Source organism: Budorcas taxicolor, chromosome 18 (assembly GCF_023091745.1).
Source record: "Budorcas taxicolor isolate Tak-1 chromosome 18, Takin1.1, whole genome shotgun sequence".
Classification (NCBI taxonomy): Eukaryota; Metazoa; Chordata; class Mammalia; order Artiodactyla; family Bovidae; genus Budorcas; species Budorcas taxicolor.
Window position 1 is genome coordinate 52,884,737 of NC_068927.1, and position 19,836 is coordinate 52,904,572.

Here is a 19,836-nt window from a genome sequence, read left to right on the forward strand (position 1 = left end):
GGGATGGCAATCGTCAAGGTAATAATCAAGGCAAGGACAAAGAGGGGAAAACCCTGAATGAGTAAAGGATTAAGGGATTTCTCCTCCCTCAATTTCTGGGACAAGGGAGATACTCCAGGTGTGCAAAAGAGCTCCTTGTGGGTTAAAAGTCAGGGGATAACAGCAGGCCATAATGAGTCTTGCTCCTCCTAGAAGCCTTCACTTGCGATCTGTCTTGGTTGAGGGGTGCATGCGCTCCCAGAGGAGGACCCCAAGGTAGGTCACGTGTAGGAAAAGAAACCAGATAACTGGCAAAAGGTAAACAAAGCCCCTGAAGAACTGACTTGCATAAATGACTTCACCACCTCTTTACCGCGGTCCGCCTCACTAAGGGGGACACCACACCCTTTTTTTCTCTGCCTTGCTTCTGTCTTAATTAAACAAACTGTTTCTCACTGTGTGCTTTCCCTCTTGAGCTATGTCTAACAATAAATTTTGCACCCACATTTGTAGTTTTTGCCTCTGTTAAATGGATTTTTCACTGGGGGCAAAAATCCAGGGAAAAATTGCTGCTAGTCTAGACTTTGCTGTCTGATGGCTAGGGTTCCAGGTTCTTATCCAGGCTGCTTCAATTCCTGGGCAGGGAATTAAGATCTCGCTTCCTGCTGGCACTCTCTGCTGCTCTGCCTCCTTGAAATCATAAGGACTGGACCTTAGTCTCCTTTTAAATGTATTTCAAACCGCTGAGGCTTGGAGACATTAGAATGCCAGCCAATGTCCTGTACTTTCCATCTGAGAAATAAACTTGAACAGCATGCTCTCAGGCTGGGCAACGATCAAGCCCCGTGCAGGTGAAGTTGATTCTTATCAGGTTGAAGAGATGTTGGGCAGATCGACATGGGTCAGCCACAGGAGAGCAAGCTATCACGGCACTGTGTTTGGGAATCTTTGTGATTTGGGTTGGCACGTCCATGTTTCTACAACTGGACCCTGTCATTGGAGGTGAGAGAGGGGAGACAGGCTCGAATTGGTGCGAAAGACCCTGCCCCAGATGCGGATTGACGTGCAAAAGTCACATAATCATAATGATCTTTTTGATGTTCAGTCGCTAAGTGGTTTCCCACTCTTTGCAATTCCATGGACTGCAGCCCGCCAGGCCTCCCTGTCCCTCAGTGTCTCCTGGAGGTTGCCCAGGTTGATGTCTGTTGAATCAGTGATGCTATCCAACCATCTTACCCTCTGCCATCCTCCTCTCCTTTTGCCTTCAATCTTTCTTAGCATCAGGGCCTTTTCCAAAGAGTCAGCTATTCATATCAGGTGGCCATGGTGATACGTCTACCATAAGTATGCCGGAAGGGCCAGATGCTGTGAAGGGATTCACATGGTATTTGATTTTACAGCAACTCTCTGAAATTGAAACCCAGGTGAGTTTGGCAGCAGAGCCAAAAGCCTTTCTGAGAGCTGTCTCACCCGTAAATCTCCATGGCACTGTCCCAGACATGGGCAACCTAGACCAGGATTGGTTACGTTGTTCAGATGAAGAATTTTTGATGTTTGAAGAGTTCACTGTTTGAAATATTGGGTTCAGTCTGTGTTTTCCCTTAACATTGCAAGAAATAAGAGGGACAGTGTGGACTCAGGGCATATCCTAGGAACAGAGTGACACAGCCGAGTCTGACCTTGTGGTTGATTTCATGTATGTCCACAGCTAAGCAATAAGAGCAGGTCAGGGTCTTGCTCACCTGTTCTGTTAGCCCTCTAGTCATTGAGTATATCTGTTCAGGGTAAACAAGGACTTCAAAATATAAAACAAAATAAAAGTTAGAGATGCAGGGCAGGTCCTACCACAGAAGGTATTCTGGTTGTGGCCTGCTTTGTTCTATTTTGGTTGTTGCTCTTTTTCTGTTATCTTGTTTTTATTTTTTATTTTTAATTGGAGGATAATTGCTTTCCCATGTTGTGTTGGTTTCTGCCATACCACAACGTGAATCACCCATAAATATGTGTATGTATATATACATATATGTATATATAAATATGTGTATATTATATATGCATATGGGATATATATATCTCCTCCTGTTTGAATCTCCTTCCCACCCCACCTCTCATCCTACCCCTCTATGTTGACAACACAGAGTGCGCCATTGGGCTCCCTGCGTTATATAGCAGCTCCCCACTAGCTGTCTGTTTCACACAGGGTGGTGTGTATGTATCGAAGTTATCCTCTCAATTCGTCCCGCCTAAGCCTAACCCTGCTTTGTTCCTGCCCCTCCTCCGTCCATCTCCTCTGCTCCCGCTTTTCTTCCAGATCAGCAGCTGTCTGAGGACTACTGCATTCCTCCTGAAGAAAAGAAAGACACTGCTTCTGGTGCAGAAACCAAAGGTAATCAACAACGGAAGAGAATGACCACAAGCCACAAGCCAGTGCAACAGATTACCATGTGCGGTAACTGAGGGATTCTCCAGAGGCACCTTACAGGCAGGAGCTCATAGTACCCCCTCAGTCCCGGGAGGAGGCAGCTGTGCATGTCCCCCAAGGGAGCGACCCCAGACAACATCAGACATGAACCACGTGTAGCTGGCAGGGCTGGAATCTGAACCCAGGGTCCAGGCTTCAGAGCTGGTGTCACCGAAGTGCTAAAGCAGAAAATGCCCCGTCTCACATCTGTACACCAGTCCTCACAATTTATATAGTTTTAACGTGCCAGCTAGTCATTCTTTACATCCAGTTCTTTGTATCTATAAATGGGCATATATTTTTATATAAAATTTTTTCATTGTCAAAAATGTAATAAAGCAAACACTGCCCAAAGTTAGAGAACCCTTCCTAATCCCTGAGGGAGGGGCCACATCGTGCTGACCTTGACATCCCCGATGCTTAGCAGGGAGCTCTGCACCTGGGAGGCTGAAACAGAGACGTTACCAGAATTACTATGGAGATCATGAAACCCTAAGAGACAAAGAACCGAACAATGTTTTTCTTCTTTCAGATATGAAATGGGTTTTCCCATTCATCTACAGGGGCATAAAATTTGTTGACTGCACATCCCATGATTCCATATTCCTCTGGTGTTCTCTCAATGCAGACTATACAGGGAGACAGAAATACTGTACTAAGACAGGAGAGTGTGCAGACTGTGCTCATAGGAGGAGCCCATGGCTTCCCAGATGAAGGGGGAAGGTCAAAGCTGTCTCCTAGATGGAAGGTTCAGACATCTTCTGACCCAGCCCCATGTGTTCCGTTCACATCCCTTCCTCTCTTTAACCCTCTTTTGGCTGCTCTGGGTCTTCATTACTGTGCAAGGGCTTTCTCTAGTTGCAGCGAGTGGGGTCTACTCTCTGTTGGTGTGTGGGCTTCCTGGCGCAATGCTTTTCTTGTTCAGGAGCACAGGCTAAAGGGGCGCTGGCTTCATTAGCTGCATCGGGTTGGCTCAGTAGTTGAGATGCCGACGCTTAATTGCTCCTCCGCCTGTGGGATCTTTCAGGCCAAGGATCGAGCTGATGTCCCTCGCATTGCAAGGCATCCTTAACCATTGACCACTAGGGAAGCCTCCCTTTCTCTTGATGAGACTAAAACTGACCCTCCCACGATTAATGTTTTCACCTATTCCTTCTGTTTTTCAGACTACGCTAAATGTGTCTTTCCCTTTATCTATGGAAACAAGTCTTATCAGACTTGCACAAAAACTGGGAGTGTTACTAAAAGGTATTGGTGCTCCCTCTCTCCAAACTTCAACGAGGATAGAGCTTGGAAGTATTGCAACAATAATAATAATAAAAAGGTAAGAATGCCCAGGGAGGATGGGAAGAGACAGGGGTGAACAGGGAAGAGACAGAGCTGGATAAAGAGGTGGAGTCAGATGCCCAGTGAGGAGAGAGGAGGAAGGTGGAGGGAGGGGATGAGGGAGAAAGATGCAGAAGGAAGAGTGAGGAGCAGAGTTTCACGAGGAGAAACACGCAGAGAAGATGAAGAGGAGAAAGGGGACAAAAGAGGGAAACAGAGGGCGAGACAAAGGCATATATGCAAACACTGGAGAGAGGAGAGTCCCCGAGGGAAGGAGAAAGGGAGTTTGCAGGATGACAAATGGAAGGGGGAGGATCTGGGGAGGATCGGTGCCAAGACGAGGCGGAAGAGACGGGGAGAGAGGCGCAGAGAGAGGACAACAGAGTCTTTGGAGCAGGCGTGAGACAGTAGGAGCTGAGATGGGATAAGCAGAGAGCAAAGGAGAAGCAGACCTTTGCCCTCTGTGGGACTGGCTCAGAAACAAAACTAGACTCGTTACCACTAACCCCAGGACCATGTTGTTACTGTCCAGCGCATCCACCCGTGGCCATGGGTGCAATCCAGACCTTGAAACATCGGTGAAGAAAATTAACAACTCTCAAGCACGAAGGTGATGCTCTGATGACAGAAGTGAAATGCGTTCCCTGAATCGCCACCGTGTTCCCCCTGTGCATGGGTCCGATCAATAAACACTTTCTCTGCAAGTGTGGTCCTTGTCCCACAAAGAAACCTGTGTATCAAATGGGAGGGTCTCCGTGTGCACCAGTTGACCAGGCAGGATCTTCTTGTATTCCTTTCCCTTCTTCGGGGTCCCAATGGAACATCTGTATGCATCACAATTGTTCCCTTTTGGGGGCTTGATTGACAGGTGAAGACCCCATGGTAAGATTTGAGGTAGGGTGGGAGAAGGATCCCATGGGCCTTGTCATAAAGATTTTCCAGTCTTAGCTGAAATGTTATGCCTTCCTGGAGCTACTCTCTGATGCCCCTCTATAAGGAGTCCCCATCATGACTTCCCAGTTCGTCTTTTCTCTCCTCACAATTAAACTGCCCATCTTCCACGGGGGAAGGAATTTGGAGGAGGGTCAGGATGGACTGTGTTCACCGTGGGTGGCCTCACTCCTAAGTGCAGAACCTGACATACCTTGGTATTGATCAAAAGGGCCACTTTTCTTTTTAAAACATACAGGAATTTTAAACGAATATTATTTCCATCACTAACTGGGTCTGGTTGAAAGACGATTAAATTCACAAGTGGCAGAAACAATGAAGGGTCTGAAAGAGCCTAGCCACAAAATTTTATCCTAATGAAAAGCACCCAGTGCCTATCTAAGGAATCAAGAGAACTAGTGATGGACTTTCAGTCCCAATCTGGGGAAAAGGTACACAGACTTCTAATCACTGTGCAAGAAGGTTGTGTTGATAGAATATTTGTCCTCTGATTTAAGGCCAGAGATGCAGAACCTCACTTGAAACCAGGACATAAAATAAATAATTTTAAACTTAAAACAGAAAAAAATGTGTTTTAATTAAAAACACTTCAATCAAAATAAAAGGAAACCAGAGGCTTCCCTGGTGGCTCAGTGGTAAAGAATCTGCCTGCCAACGCAGAGGACACTGGGCCATCCCTTGGCCGGGAAGTTCCCAGACGCCACAGAGCAACTAAGCCCACGGGCCACAACTATCGAGCCTGCGCTCTAGAGCCCGGGAGCTGCAACCACTGAGCCCACGCGCCACAACTTTGGAAGCCCATGCACCCTAGAGTACATGTTCTGCAACAAGAGAAGCCACAGCAATGAGAAGGGCGAAGAGCAAAGTAGAGGGTTAAGAAGTAAACACTACTATGAATGAAATTAACAAGCTACAAGGGCATATTGTACAACGTCAGGGAATATAGCCAATAGCTGATAATGACTATGAATGAAATAAACCTTTAAAAGGTGAAGTACTGTTTTGCATGCCAGAGACATACAATACTGTATATCAACCTACCTCAATTTTAAAAAGGCAAAATAAAAATAAAATGTCCACATACACGTTGCTATATTTAAAATAGATAACCAACAAAGACCTACTCTATAGCACAGGGAACTCTGCTCAATTTTCTATAATAACCTAAATGGGAAAAGAATTTGAAAAAGAATAGACACATGGCCAATGGAACCGCTGAAATTAACACAACATTGTTAAACAGCTCTAGCCAATATTTAAAAAAATGTTTAAGAAAATAAAATGTTCGATTTCAACAAAAAGTATGAGCTATGCAAAGATACAGAAAAGGGAACTTTACACACAAAAAGACAATCAGAAGTTACTGTCTTTCAGAGATTCAGATGATAGACTTTTACCAGACAAAGATTCCAAAGTTTATATTATGAATATGTTCAAATAACTTACTTCACTCAGTACTACAATCTCTAGGCCCATCCATGTTGCTGAAAATGGCATTATTCTGTTCTTTTTAAAAGTCTACTAACTATGCTGTTGTTGTTGCTGAGTCGTGTCCAACTCTTTTTTGGCCCCATGGACTATAGCCCACAAGCTCCTCTCTTCATGGGATTTCCCAGGCATACTGGAATACTGGAGTAGGTTGCCACTTCCTTCTCCAAGGGAGCTTTCAGACCCAGGGACCGAATATACGTCTCCTGCTATGGCAGGCAGATTCTTTAGCACTGAGCCACCAGGGAAGCTCTCTATTTACTGTACCCTCGGTAAAAAAAAGAAAAGAAAAATTTGAGAGCTAAAAAAAAAAATCCATGGCATAGATTTAAAAGAAAGTTTAATGATATTGATACATCAAATAGAGAAAACTAATAGCAAGTTAGAAGTTTTTTCCAAAAGGACCAAACAGAAATCCCTAAATTGGAAAGTATAATAACAAAAATTTTAAAAACCCGCTTGAGGGCCCCAACAGCAGATTTGAGCTAGCAAAATAAAAAAATCAGTGAACTTAATGATCAGTCAATAGAGATTATCCAACCTGAAGAAAAGAAAAAGAATGAAGAAAATTCAGTGGAGCCTTGGCAATCCGTGGGATACTATCGGGTTTAGCAACATACACACATGGGAATACCTGCAGGAGACGAGGGAAAGAAGCAAAAATAAAAACAGCAAGATCAACTTAGTGAGTATTTTCATCTTATCAACATTAAGTCTCCTCATCCATGAACGTGGAATGTCTTTCTATTGATTTAGATCTTAATTTCTTCCTGCAATGCTCTGTACACATCGAACAGGTGGATTTTTGATCAGCATGCAAACCATACCTGAGTAATTTTTTTGAAAGTTGCTCAGTTGTGTCTGACTCTTTGCAACCCCGTGGTCTTCCAGACTCCTCTATCCATGGAATTCTCCAGGCCAGAATGATGGAGTGGGTAGCCGCTTCCTTCTCCAGGGGATCTTCCCAACCCAGGGATGGAACCCAGGTCTCCCACATTGCAGGCGGATTCTTTACCATCTGAGCCGCCAAGGAAGCCTCTACTTCAGTAAAGCTCTTTTTAAACACAAGAATAGGAAATTTGCTGGTGATCCAATGGCTTAGAATCTGCTTTGCAACTCAGGGGTTATTCAGTAGCTAAGACCTGTGTGACTCTTTACAGTTCCATGGACTGCAGCATGCCAGGCTTCCCTGTCCTTCACTGTCTCCTGAGTTTGCGCAAACACATGTCCATTGAGTCAGTGACGCCATCCAACTATCTCATTCTCTGTCTCCCTCTTCTCCTCCTGCCCTTAATCTTATCCAGCACCAGCATCTTTTCCAATGAGTCGGCTCTTCCCATCAGGTGGCCAAAGTATTGGAGGTTCAGCTTCAGCATCAGGGTGAGATTGAGGTCCCTCAGTTGTGTCTGACTGTTTGCGAACCCGTGGACTGTAGCCCACCAGGCTCCTCCATCCATGGGATTCCCCAGGCAAGAATACTGGAGTGGGTTGCCATTTCCTTCTCCAGGGGAATCTTCCCGACCCAGGGATTGAACCGTGGTCTCCCAAATTGCAGGCAAACGCTTTAACCTCTGAGCCACCAGGGGTACTTGCATTCAATTCCTGGTCAAGGAGCTAAGATCCCACATGTTGATGGGCAGCTAAGCCTGTGCACCACAACTAAAAGCCAAATAAATAAACAGAAAGAAAAAATACATATGCTTTTAAAAAGATACAAAACAAGAATATAAGAAAGTTCCTTGGGTGCTCACACCGGGTTCCATAGTCTGGACTATTGATCAGTCAGCGGGAGAGGTGGAGAATGAGTTCTTCTCTTTTACAGATTGAATGTTCTTGATACTAATCAGAAAGTCCTAGACATCTCCCAGGGATTCATCTATATGCACATTACCCCCTGCATCAACTTCATGAATTTTCATAACTGGATTTTTCCTTCAAACCAAGAGAACCAGGGGACACCTCCACCTCTTGTTACTACAGAGCAGCCTGCAGCCCCTGCTTATTCGCTCTGCACCAAAGTGCAAACCCTGGGTGGCCCCACGTGGTGTGCAATGTCCTCCTCCCCAGACTGTGAATATACAAGGCTCACACACTGCTGTCAGCCTCATCTGCGCAGTGTTGGGTGATGGGTATTTGGTTTTCTTCTAATATTTAAGGTGGGCTGGATAGAGGATGATCGGAACAGCACGGCTGTTTCTCTTGATCCTACGAGTACTACTGAATGGCAAGGGGTAGAGTCAATGGCCCACTTCTCAGGCAGCCTGCATACCTCCATCCTCCTCCTAATACTGGGAATCTGCTATGACTCTCACTGATTCTGTGCCCACACCCCACCTTTAAAAAAAAAAAAAAAAAAGGCCATCTCTTTCCTTTTGCTTTCTCTCCCACCCTTTTTGTCTCTATCTCCCTCTCTGCATTTATTTCTGTCTCTTAGGTCTGGTATAAGTTTCTCATTGAGTCTATGCTTTCATCTAAAACAAGAATTGTTGTTTTATTTTGGGTGGGTTTTTTGTTGATGGGTTTTATTTTATTGTTGGGTGGTTTTTTTTTTTTTTGGTTGGTTGGTTTTTTGCCAGGGTGCTTGTGGGATCATAGTTCCCTGACCAGGGATTGAACCTGGGCCCTGGGCAGTGAAAGTGTAGAATCTTAACCATTCTATCACCAGGGAACTCCACAAGAAGTTATTTTTAACATCAAAGATGCTAGGAAGGGTTTCCCTGGTGGCTCATTGGTAAAGAATCCATCTATCATTGCAGGAGACATGAGGTCAATCCCTGATCTGGCAAGATTCCCATGTGCCTTGGAGCAACTAAGCTTGTGCGTCACCTCTCCCGAGTCTGTGCTCTAGAACCTATGCTCCACAGCAAGAGAAGCCACTCCAGTGAGAAGCCTGAGCACTGGAACCAGAGCATAGCCCTCACTCGGCACAACTAGCGAAAAGCCCTTGGAGCAGTGAAGACCCAGCACAGGCAAAGACAAAGAAATAAATGAAAATTATTATTAAAAAAAAAAAAAGTAAAGACAGGGACTAATGGGAAGGAAACTCAAACTCAAAAAGGAGGGGATATGTGTGTGTGCATGGCTGGCTCATTCTTCTCTGCAGTAGAAGCTAACACAGCTAAGCAGCTATGTTGCCGTTCTGGTTGCTGTTCAGTCGCTAAGTTGTGTCCAACTCTTTTGTGACCCCCATGGACTGTGGCCCTCTAGGCTCCTCGGACCTTGGAATCTCCAAGCCAAGAATAACGGCGTGAGTTGCCATGTCCTTCTCCAGGAGATCTTCCCAACCCACGGACAGAACCTGTGTCTTCTGCACTGGCAGGCGGATTCTTTACCACTGAGCTACCAGGGAAGACCAAAAAAGAAATAGATAAAGTTTTATACCATAAATCCTCTATGCTAAGAACAATTAAAACGATAGACAGGGACTTCCTTGGTGGTCCAGTGGTTAAGACTGCAGGCTTCCACTGCAGGGGGCTGGGGTTCCCTCTCTGATCTCAGAAATAACAAATCCCCATGACACAAAGTGTGATCAGAAGAAACAAAGAAACAACAATAACAAATGTAGGCATATAGAGAGGCTAAGGGTTCAACTTGCATTGCAATCAAGTTGCCAAATCTGTCAGTGGAAAGATGAGGTTCTGTGTTTGATTTCCAGATTTCAGCCATGCAGCTCTAGGAGAAAGGCTTCAAGAAACTCTCAAGTCATTTAGGCAGCACTTGGGCTGAAAGTTTGAATTCCTGAGCTCACCTTCTTCTTTCACCATTTAGTACGGTGACTTTAGGCGCAACCAACCAAGTCATTATGTTTCTTAGTTTCCTTGCAAAAAATATCCGACACTATCACCTACAGAGTCACGTGGCACTCTGCTTGCTTTAAGTGGTTGATTAGGCATATATATCTAACCTCATGAGAAGAGTTGACTCATTGGAAAAGACCCTGATGCTGGGAGGGATTGGGGGCAGGAGGAGAAGGGGACGACCGAGGATGAGATGGCTGGATGGCATTAATGACTCGATGGACATGAGTTTGAGTAAACTCCAGGAGTTGGTGATGGACAGGGAGGCCTGGCGTGCTGCGATCCATGGGGTCGCAAAGAGTCGGACACGACTGAGCAACTGAACTGTACTGAACTGAAAAGATATTTTGCCTGACTCTAGAACAGTTCACACCATGGACTATCCGTGGTCCTTACAACTGGGAAGTCAGTAGTGTCTTTCTCTTTTTTTGGCCATACCATGTGGCTGGCAGGATCTTAACCTCCTGAGCAGGGATTGAACCCTTGTCCCCTGCAGCGGAGGCATGGAGCCTTAACTCAGGCAGGAGATCAGCGAGTTGCAGGTTAGGTATTTACAACTAGCCCCCCGTTTGCATTTCATGGGATATGAGGAAGTGGGCTTCAGTCTGAATACTTAGAACTGTCGGCATTTTCTGAGACAAGAGACAGATGAGCTCCAGTTAAGGCACTTACATCAACCACCTTTTGCTCTCAGGAATGGAAGTAGCAATAGAAACAAGGGTAATAGCCAGTCTTTGTCTCTGGTAAACACCTTAAGGTTCATGGCAATTGTCAAGGTAATAATCAAGGCAAGGACAGAGGGGAAAACCCTGTTTGAGTAAAGGGTTAAGGGGTCTCCACACTCCCAACCCTCCACTTCTGGGAACAAGTGAGCCACTCCATGTGCGCAGAAAGGCTCCTTGTGGGTCAAAAGTCAGGAGATAACAGGAGGCCATAGTGAGTCTTGCTCCTCCCGGAAGCCTTCACTGGAGATCCATCCTGGCTGAAGGGGTGCATGAGCACCCAGGGGAGGGCCCCAGGGTAGGTTAGGTGTAGAAAAGGAAACCAGATCATTGGCTAAAGATAAACACACACCCTGAAGAACTCACTTATATAAATGACTTACCAGTCTCTTTGCCGCGCTCCTCTTCACTAAAGCAGACACCCACACCCTTTCCCTCTGGTTGTGCGTCTCTGCCTTGCTTCTAACTTAACTAAACTGTTTTTCCGTGCGCTCTCCCACTAGCTGTAGTGCTGTGTCTCTAACAATAAACTTTGTACCTGCATTCCAAGTTTTTGCCTCCGTGACAAATGCATTTTTCACTGGGAGCAAAGATCCAGGGAAAAAATGCTTCTAGAGTCTAGCCTTTGCTGGCAGATGGCTAGGATTCCTGGTTCTCATCCAGGTTCAGTTCCTGGGCAGGGAATTAAGATCTCGCTTCCTGCTATCGCTCCCTGCTGCCTCATAACCACTGGACCTAGGTCTCCTTTTAAATGCCTTTCAAACCACTGAGGCTTGGAGACACGAAACTGCCAGCCAAGGTCCTGTACTGTCCATCTGAGAGATGAACTTCTTGCTCTCAGGCTGGGGAATGATCAAGCATCATCCAGGTGAGCTTGATTCTTATCAGGCTGAAAGGATGGTGAGGTCACCGATTACAAAAGGAGCAGATGGATGCCGGTCAGTCGCAGGAGCACAGGCTATCATGGCGCCGCGGCTGGGGCTCTTTCTGATTTGGGCTGGAGTGTCTGTGATTCTGCAACTGCACCCTGTGAACGGAGGTGAGAGAGGGGAGATGGGCTAGACCTGGTGAGAGAGCGCCTGCCCCAGACATGGACTGAAGTGTAAAAGTTATGAGAGTAATCATAGTGGTTACAAATATGTCTCCCATTTCTTGAGTATGTCCCAAGGGCAAGAAGCTATGAAGGGTTTCACATTTTATTAATTTCCCACCAACCCCATGACACTGAAACCCAGGTGAGTTTGGCAGTAAAGCCAAAGGCCTTTTGGGGAGCTGCCTCATTCCTAAATCTCCACTGCACTGTCCCAGACATGGGACGCCTACTCCCAGCGTTGGTTATCTTGTCCAAATGAAGAGTATTTCTATCTTTGTAGAGCTAACTGTTTGAAATACCGGGTTGGCCAAAAAGTCCGTTCAGATTTTTTTCCGTAACGTCGTGGGAAACAGGAAGGACAGCGTGGTCTCCAGGCAGGCCCTACACATTGTCTGCTATGACAGTCAGTGTCTGCGCTTCGTAGCTGGATCCATGTGGGTCCATAGGCAAGCAGTGAGGACGGGCCAGTGTCTCCCTCACCTGTTCTCTTAGCCTTCTAGTCAGCAAGTTTATCTGTTCAGGGGGAACAAGGACTTCAAAACATACAAGAAGATAAAAGCTAGAGACGCGGGGCAGGTCCCACTAGAGATGATATTCCGGTTGCGGCCCTGCTTCATTCTTTTTTGGTTGTTGTTATTTTTCTGTTATCGTGGCTTTGGTTTTTCATTTTTAATTGAAGGATAATTGCTTTACAGTGCTTTTTTGGTTTCTACAACATCTCCAGTCAGCCATAGGTGCATATATATAGAGAGAGATATGTGTGTGTGTGTGTGTGTTTAGTCGCTCAGTCATGTCCAACTCTTTGTGACCCCATGGACAGTAGCCCGCCAGGCCCCTCTGTCCATGGGGATTCTCCAGGCAAGAATACTGGAGTGGGTTACCTGGCCCTCCTCCAGGGGATCTTCCCAACCCAGGAATTGATCCCAGGTCTCCTGCATTGCAGGCAGGTTCGTTACCATCTTAGCCAGGAGGGAAGCCCATATATACGTATGTGTGTGCACATATACACATATATTTATATATGCATATGGGCATCTCATGGGGTTAGTGATAAAGGAATGTGATTGCCTATGCAGGAGGTCCAGGAGACACTGGTTCGATCCCTGGGTTGAGAAGATCCCCTGGAAGAGGAGACGGCAACCCGCTCCAGTATTCTTGCCTGGAGAATCCCATGGGTTTAGGAGTCTGGCGGGCTACAGTCCATGGGATTGCAAAGAGTTGGATGCGACTCAGCACACACACACACAAACTGGTGGCTCAGAGGTTAAAGTGTCCGCCTCCAATGCGGAACACCCGGGTTCGATCCCTGGGTTGGGAAGATCCCCTGGAAAAGGAAATGGTAACCCACTCCAGTATTCTTGCCTGGAGAATCCCATGGACGGAGAAGCCTGGTAGGCTACAGTCCATGGGGTTGCAAAGAGTCGGACACAACTGAGCGACTTCACTTCACTATATATGTCCCCTCCCTCTTGACCCTCCCTCCCACCCCACCCACCATCCTCTCCCTCTAGGTTGACAGCAGAGTGCTGGGCGGGGCTCCTTGTGTTATATAGCAGCTCCCCACTGGCTATCTATTTTACACACGGGGGTGTATATATGTCCACGTTACTCTCTCAATTTGTTCCACCAAACCTTGACGCTGCTTCGTTACTGCTCTTCCTCCATCGGTCTCCCTTTCTCCTGCTTTTCCTCCAGATGATGAACTTACCCGAAACAAGTCTTCTGAGGAATCACCCGAAGGTAGTGTTCCTGGTGCAGATCCTCAAGATGATCCACAAGGGAAGCAAATGACAACAAAAGAACAGCCCAGTGCAACAAACTAACATGCGTGGCCGGGGAACTGTGACGGGGATTCTCCAAAGATGCCTCACAAGCATGAGCTAATGCTACCCTCTCGGTCACACACATACCCCCAGGGGGTGTCCAACCCAGCATCAGGGATGAATGTTTTGTAGACAATGGGATTGGACTCTGAACATAGGGTCCAGGCTTCAGAGCTGGTGTCAGAGGCTAAAGTAGAAACTCCCCCAAATTCACATCCATGCACAAAACCTCCCAATTTATATCTTTTTAACATGTCCACTAGTTACTCTTTACAGCTTCCCAGGTGGTGCTAGTGGTAAAGAACCTGCCTTCTAGGACAGGAGACGTAAGAGACGCAGGTTCGACCCTTGGGTGGGGAAGATCCCCTGGAGAAGGAAATGGCAACCCACTCCAGTATTCTTGCTTGGGAAATCCCATGGACAGAGGAGCCTGGCTGGTTACAGTCCATAGGGTCTCAAAGAGTCGGACACAACTGAAGCAACTTAGCGGTCACTCTTTATACCACTTTCTCTGTGTCTATAGACAGACACGACTGAGCAACTAAGTACAGAACAGCACATAGACAGGCTTATATTTCTAAGTAAAATTTTCTTCACTGCCAAAAAATAAATAAATAAAGTAGAAACTTCCCAAAATTAGAGAAGCCTTCCCAGTCCCTGAGGGAAGGACCACACCACATTGACCCTGACATCCCTGATGCTTAGCAGGGGCTCTGTACACAGCAGGTTTGGGGCTGATGGGCAGGCTTGGATGGAGATTTTGCCAGAGTTACCACAGACATCATGAAACCCTGAGTGCCAAAGAAGCGAACAATGTCTTTCTTCTTTCAGATGAAGCATGTGTTTTCCCGTTCACCTACAAAGACAGAAGGCATTTTGACTGCACATTCCATGGTTCCATATTCCCGTGGTGTTCCCTCGATGCAGACTATGTAGGAAGATGGAAATTCTGTTCTGAGAGCGGTGAGTGTGCAGCCTGTCCTCGTGTGAGAAGCACCTGGCTCCCCAGATGAAGGGGGAAAGTCCATAACTGCCTCCCAGAGGGAAGCCTTGGACATGAGTCTGAGCAAGCTCTGGGAGCTGGTGATGGACAGGGAAGCCTGGCATGCAGCAAGGGGTCGCAAAGAGTCGGACACGACTGAGGGACTGAACTGAACTGAACTGAGAGGGTAGTCTCAGGCGTCTCCTGATCCAGCCCCATGTGTTCCATTCATGTCCCTTTCTCTCCCTCTCTCTCTCTCTCTCTCTCTGGTGGCTCTGGGTCTTTGTTGCTATGCCCAGTTCTCTAGTTGCGGTGAGTGGGGTCTACTCTCCATTGGTGTCTGGGCTTCTCATTGCAGTGGCCTCTCTTGTTGGGAAGCACAGGTTTCTAGGAGTACAAGCTTCGGTAGTTGCAGGGTGTCAGCTCAGTAGTTGAGGTGCCTGGGCTTAACAGCTCCTCCACCTGCTGGATCTTTCAGACCAGGGTTTGAACCCATGTTCAAACAGAAAGCATTTTGACTTGCATTGCAAGGCATTCTCTACCACAGACCACCAGGGAAGCCCCCTTTTCTCTTGACATGATTAAAAACAACCCTCCCGCAATTAATGTTTCACCCATTCCTTCTATTTTTCAGACCATGCCAAGTGTGTCTTTCCCTTTATCTTTGGAGGCAAGAAATATGAGACTTGCACAAAAATTGGGAGTATTTTGGGGGCTTGGTGCTCACTCTCTCCAAACTACGACCAGGATGGAGCTTGGAAGTATTGCTAGCCATAAAAAGAGGTAAGAGTGGCCAGGGAGGGTGGGAAGAGACAGTGGTGAGCAGGGAAGAGATGGAGCTGGATAAAGAGGTGGAGTCAGATGCCCAGTGAAGAGAGAGGAGGCAGGTGGAGGGAGTGGATGGGGGAGAAAGATGCAGAAGGAAGAGTGAGGAGCAGAGTTTCAGGAGGAGAAACACGCAGAAAGGATGAAGAGGAGAAAGGGGACAAAAGAGGGAAACAGAGGGCTAGACAAAGGCATATATGCAAACAATAGAGAGAGGAGAGTCCCAGAGGGAAGGAGAAAGAGAGTTTGCAGGATGACAAATAGAAGGAGGAGGATCTGGGGAGGATCGGTGCCAAGACGAGGCAGAAGAGAAGGGGAGAGAGGGGCAGAGGGAGGACAAGAGTCTTAGGAGCACATGTGAGATAGCAGAATTGAGACAGGAAGAGCAGAGAGCAAAGGAGAAAGAGACCTTTGCCCTCCGTGGGACTGACTGAGAAGCAAAATAGACTCGTTTACATTGACCCCAAAACTATGTTCAGTTACTGTCCAGTGCATCCACCGTTGGCCATGGATGCATCAAGCCTTTGAAACCTCAGTGAAGAAAATCAAGAAATCTCAAGCATGAAGGTGATGCTCTGAAAGACAGAGGTGAAATCCTTTCCCTACATCTCCACCATGTTGCCCCTGTGTGTGGGTCCAATCAATAAACCACTTTCTCAGCAGGTGTGGTCTTTTTTTTTTTCCTCCACAAAGAAACCTGACTGGGAAGGTCTCAACGTGCTCAGGTTAACCAGGCAGGATCTTCTTGTTTTCCTTTCCCTTCCTTGGGGTCCCGATGGAAAATCAATACACATCACAATTGTCCCTCCTGGGGGCTTGATTGACAGGTGAAGACCTGGTGGTAAGATCTGAGGTGGGGGGAGGAGGGTCCCAGAAGGTATGGAGGACTGCTCCTTGTCATAAAAGATTTGTCTTTTCCCAACTTAGCTGAAATGTTATTCCTTCCTGGACCTGTTCTCTGACTCCATAGGATAAGGAGTCTGGATCACATCTTTCCACTTCATCCTTTCTTTCCTTAAAATTAAACTGCCCATCTTCCATGGCGGGGCTGTAATTTGGAGAAGGGTCAGGATGGACTGTTTTCCCTGACCTCAGTACTAGAACAGAATCTGACACATCCTTGGTATTTATCAACAGGACCACTCTCCTTTTTAAAACAAACAGGAATTTTAGACAATCAGTCACTAACTGGGCCTGATTGAAAGAAGGTTAAATATACACGTGTTAGAAATAATGAAGGTCCTGAAAGGTCCTGATCACTAAATTTTATCCTGGTCCAAAACACCCAGTGCCTATCTAAGGAGTCCACGAGACCCGTGATGGACTTCCGTTCACCATCCAGGGAAGAGGTACACAGATGTTTAATCACCGTGCAGGAAGGCTGTGTTGACAGAATATTTGTCCTCTGTGTTTTAAGGCCAGAGACGCAGAGCCTCACTTGAAACCAGGACATTAAATAATTTTAAACTTAAAACATAAAAAGTATTTTCATTAAAAAGACTTCAATTAAAAACAAATAAAAGGAAATCAGGGGCTTCCCTGGTGGCTCAGTGGTAAAGAACCTGCCTGCCAATTCAGGAGACACTGGCTCCATCTCTTTCATAGGAAGATCCCACACCCTACAGAGCAACCAAGCCCGTGTGTCACAAATATTGAGCCCGAGTTCAGAGGCCCCAGAGCTGCAATTACTGAGCCCACACACTGCAACTGCTGAAGCCCGTGGACCCTAGAGCCCGGGCTCTGCAACAAGAGAAACCACAGCAGTGAGGAAGAAGCCTGGGCACCGCAACTAGAGAGTAGCTCCTGCTCGCCACAACAAGAGAAACGTCACACAGCAACAAAGACCCAGCGAGGCCAAAATCAACCAATAAATACTAAAAATTTAGAAAAGGCAACTGGGACATTGTAAGAGCAATGCAGTTAATGGGGATCAGAAGATCTTCCCTTCTGGTCCCAGAGAAACGGCAAAGAAGCCTCCTTTTTTGACCCTCCAAGTAGATTTTAAGGAAATATTGCCCTAGGGGAACATCCATTCTCATACCCTTTACACACTTATTCCTGACACTGAATTTACACAAGTGAAAAGGGGCCCAATCATACACACACATAGCGTATACACAAACATGCGAGCACACACACGCATTCCTAGCTGAGGAGTCACGAAAAGTCTGCAGCATTGGCAGGAAAAAAGATTTAAAACCAAATCTCCAAGGGAGTTTCCTGCCAATCCATTCGTCAGGACGAGGTGCTCTCACTGCCAGGGCCAGGTTCGACCCCTGGTGGGGAAACTAAGATGTTACATGCTATGTGGTGCAGCCAAGATACAAATAAAAAATTTAAAACCCATCTTGACACTTCTACCAAAAACAAACCAAAAATTCAGCACATCTCAGACGTGTCTGATATATTAGGTATCACCAGCTATGACAAGGAAAAGTAAGAGAATAAGTTATAGAAAAAAATGAACCTTATTATTAGTCTTTATGTTTTAGATCAAGGAACTCTATCTAATTGAAAGTCCGGAATTAATCCTCCACATTTGCAACTGATCTTCAATAACCTATCAAGATAGTTCAATGTGGGACTTCCCTGGCGTTCCAGAGGTTAAGACTCCACACTTCTAATGCGAGGGGTGGGAGTTCAAACCCTGGTCAAGGAACTAAGATCCCACACATTGCCAGGCACGGCCAAGAAAAAAAAGGTAGTTCAACGTGGCGGGAATAATATAATAATCTTTGCAACAAGTGGTGCTGAGACAAGCATATCTGCATGCAAAATAAGTAAGCTGAATACCTTCTTCATACCATGCCCAAAAGTTAAGCCAACATGAGCCACAGACTCCATTTCTAAAGGTGAAACTATAAAATCCTTAGAAAATGTAAGAGCAAATCTTTAAGACCTTTGGTTAAGAAATGAGTTCTCATATATGACACTAAAAGGATGAACGACTAAAGAAAATGTGTGTAACTTGGACTTTGTAAAATTAAATTGTTTACACTTTAGTTTTCATAACAATGAAAAGAAAACTGCCAGAATAGGAGAAAAGCATTTGCAGGTCAGGTGTCAGATAAGGAAGTTGTACTAGAACACGTAGAGAACACTTACTCCTCAATAATAAAGTGAAAAATTACCCGATTTAAAATTAAGCTAAGAGACTGAAGCTCCCCTGGTGGCTCAGATGGTAAAGAACCCGCCTGCGATGCAGGAGACCTGGGTTCGACCCCTGGGTCGGGAAGATCCCCTGGAGAAGGGCATGGCAACCCACTCCAGTGTTCTTGCCTGGAGAATCCCATGGACACAGGAGCCTTGTGGGCTACAGTCCATGGGATCCCAAAGAGTAGGACACGACTGGATGACTAACTCTTTCTTTTCTAAGAGAGTTACTAGATACTTCACCAAAGAATATGTTCAAATGGCCAATAGGCACGTGAAAAAATGTTCAGTATCATTAGACAGAAAGAAAATCTCAATGATATACCGCTTCATTCTAACCGGAAGGCCAACAATGGATACTTGCAGCCCGGTGTTCACAGCAGCATTGTTTACAGTTGCCAAGATACAGAAGCGACTTAAATATCCATCAGATGAATGGATAAAAACGATGTGGGATGTATAGACAATAGAATACTACTCAGACACTTTTATGAAATGTTGTTGTTTGCAACAGCGTGGTTGGACTTGGCGGCTATTAGGGTAAGTTCCTTGGGTGCTTGTACTGGGCCCCATAGTCTGGCCTATTATCCAGTCAGCGGGAGAGGTGGACAATGAGTTCTTCCCTTTTACAGACTGAATGTTCTTGATACTAATCAGAAAGTCCCAGACATCTCCCAGGGATTCATCTATATGAATATTACCCCCCCTGCATCACCTTCATGAATTTTCAAGACGGGATTTTTCCATCAAACCAAAAGAACCAGGGGACACCTCCTCCTCTTATTACTACAAAGCCTGCCTCCTGCAGCCCCTGCTTATTCACTCTGCACCAAAGTGCAAACCCTGGGTGGCCCCACGTGGTGTGCAATGCCCTCCTCTCCAGACTGTGAACATATGTGGCTCACACACTGCCATCAATCTCATCTGTGTTGGCTGTTGTGTATTTGAAAGTGTTAGTCGTGTCCAACTCTTTGTGACCCCATGGACTGTAGTCCGCCAGGCTCCTCTGTCCATGGGATTTCCCTGGCAATGAAGCAGGTAGCCATTCCCTTCTCCAGGGCATCTTCCCGACCCAGGGATCGAACCCAGGTCTCCCACATTGCAGGCAGATTCTTTACCTTTGAGTCAACAAGAAAGCCTTAGGTTTGTCCCTTTTAGAAAGATAGCTGCCTGGAAGCTGGACAGGAGACAAGGAGGCAAGCCGGGAAGAAACTGCAAGTAGGTCAAGCAAGTGAT

At 46.2% G+C, this 19,836-nt stretch overlaps 2 protein-coding genes across 2 annotated transcripts; both read left to right on the forward strand.

The window, feature by feature from the left end:
* Positions 1 to 3: 3 nt before the first annotated feature.
* Positions 4 to 11,233, forward strand: LOC128063973 (seminal plasma protein A3-like). Its single transcript, XM_052656798.1, has 6 exons — positions 4 to 18; positions 831 to 981; positions 2,291 to 2,365; positions 2,973 to 3,100; positions 3,603 to 3,764; positions 11,228 to 11,233. The coding sequence occupies exons 1-6, from the start codon at positions 4 to 6 to the stop codon at positions 11,231 to 11,233; spliced, it is 537 nt and encodes a 178-aa protein (XP_052512758.1).
* Positions 11,234 to 11,687: 454 nt separating this feature from the next.
* Positions 11,688 to 15,393, forward strand: LOC128063880 (seminal plasma protein PDC-109-like). Its single transcript, XM_052656707.1, has 4 exons — positions 11,688 to 11,763; positions 13,513 to 13,557; positions 14,472 to 14,603; positions 15,257 to 15,393. Exons 1-4 carry the CDS (start codon positions 11,688 to 11,690, stop codon positions 15,391 to 15,393), a joined length of 390 nt encoding a protein of 129 aa, XP_052512667.1.
* Positions 15,394 to 19,836: the final 4,443 nt, after the last annotated feature.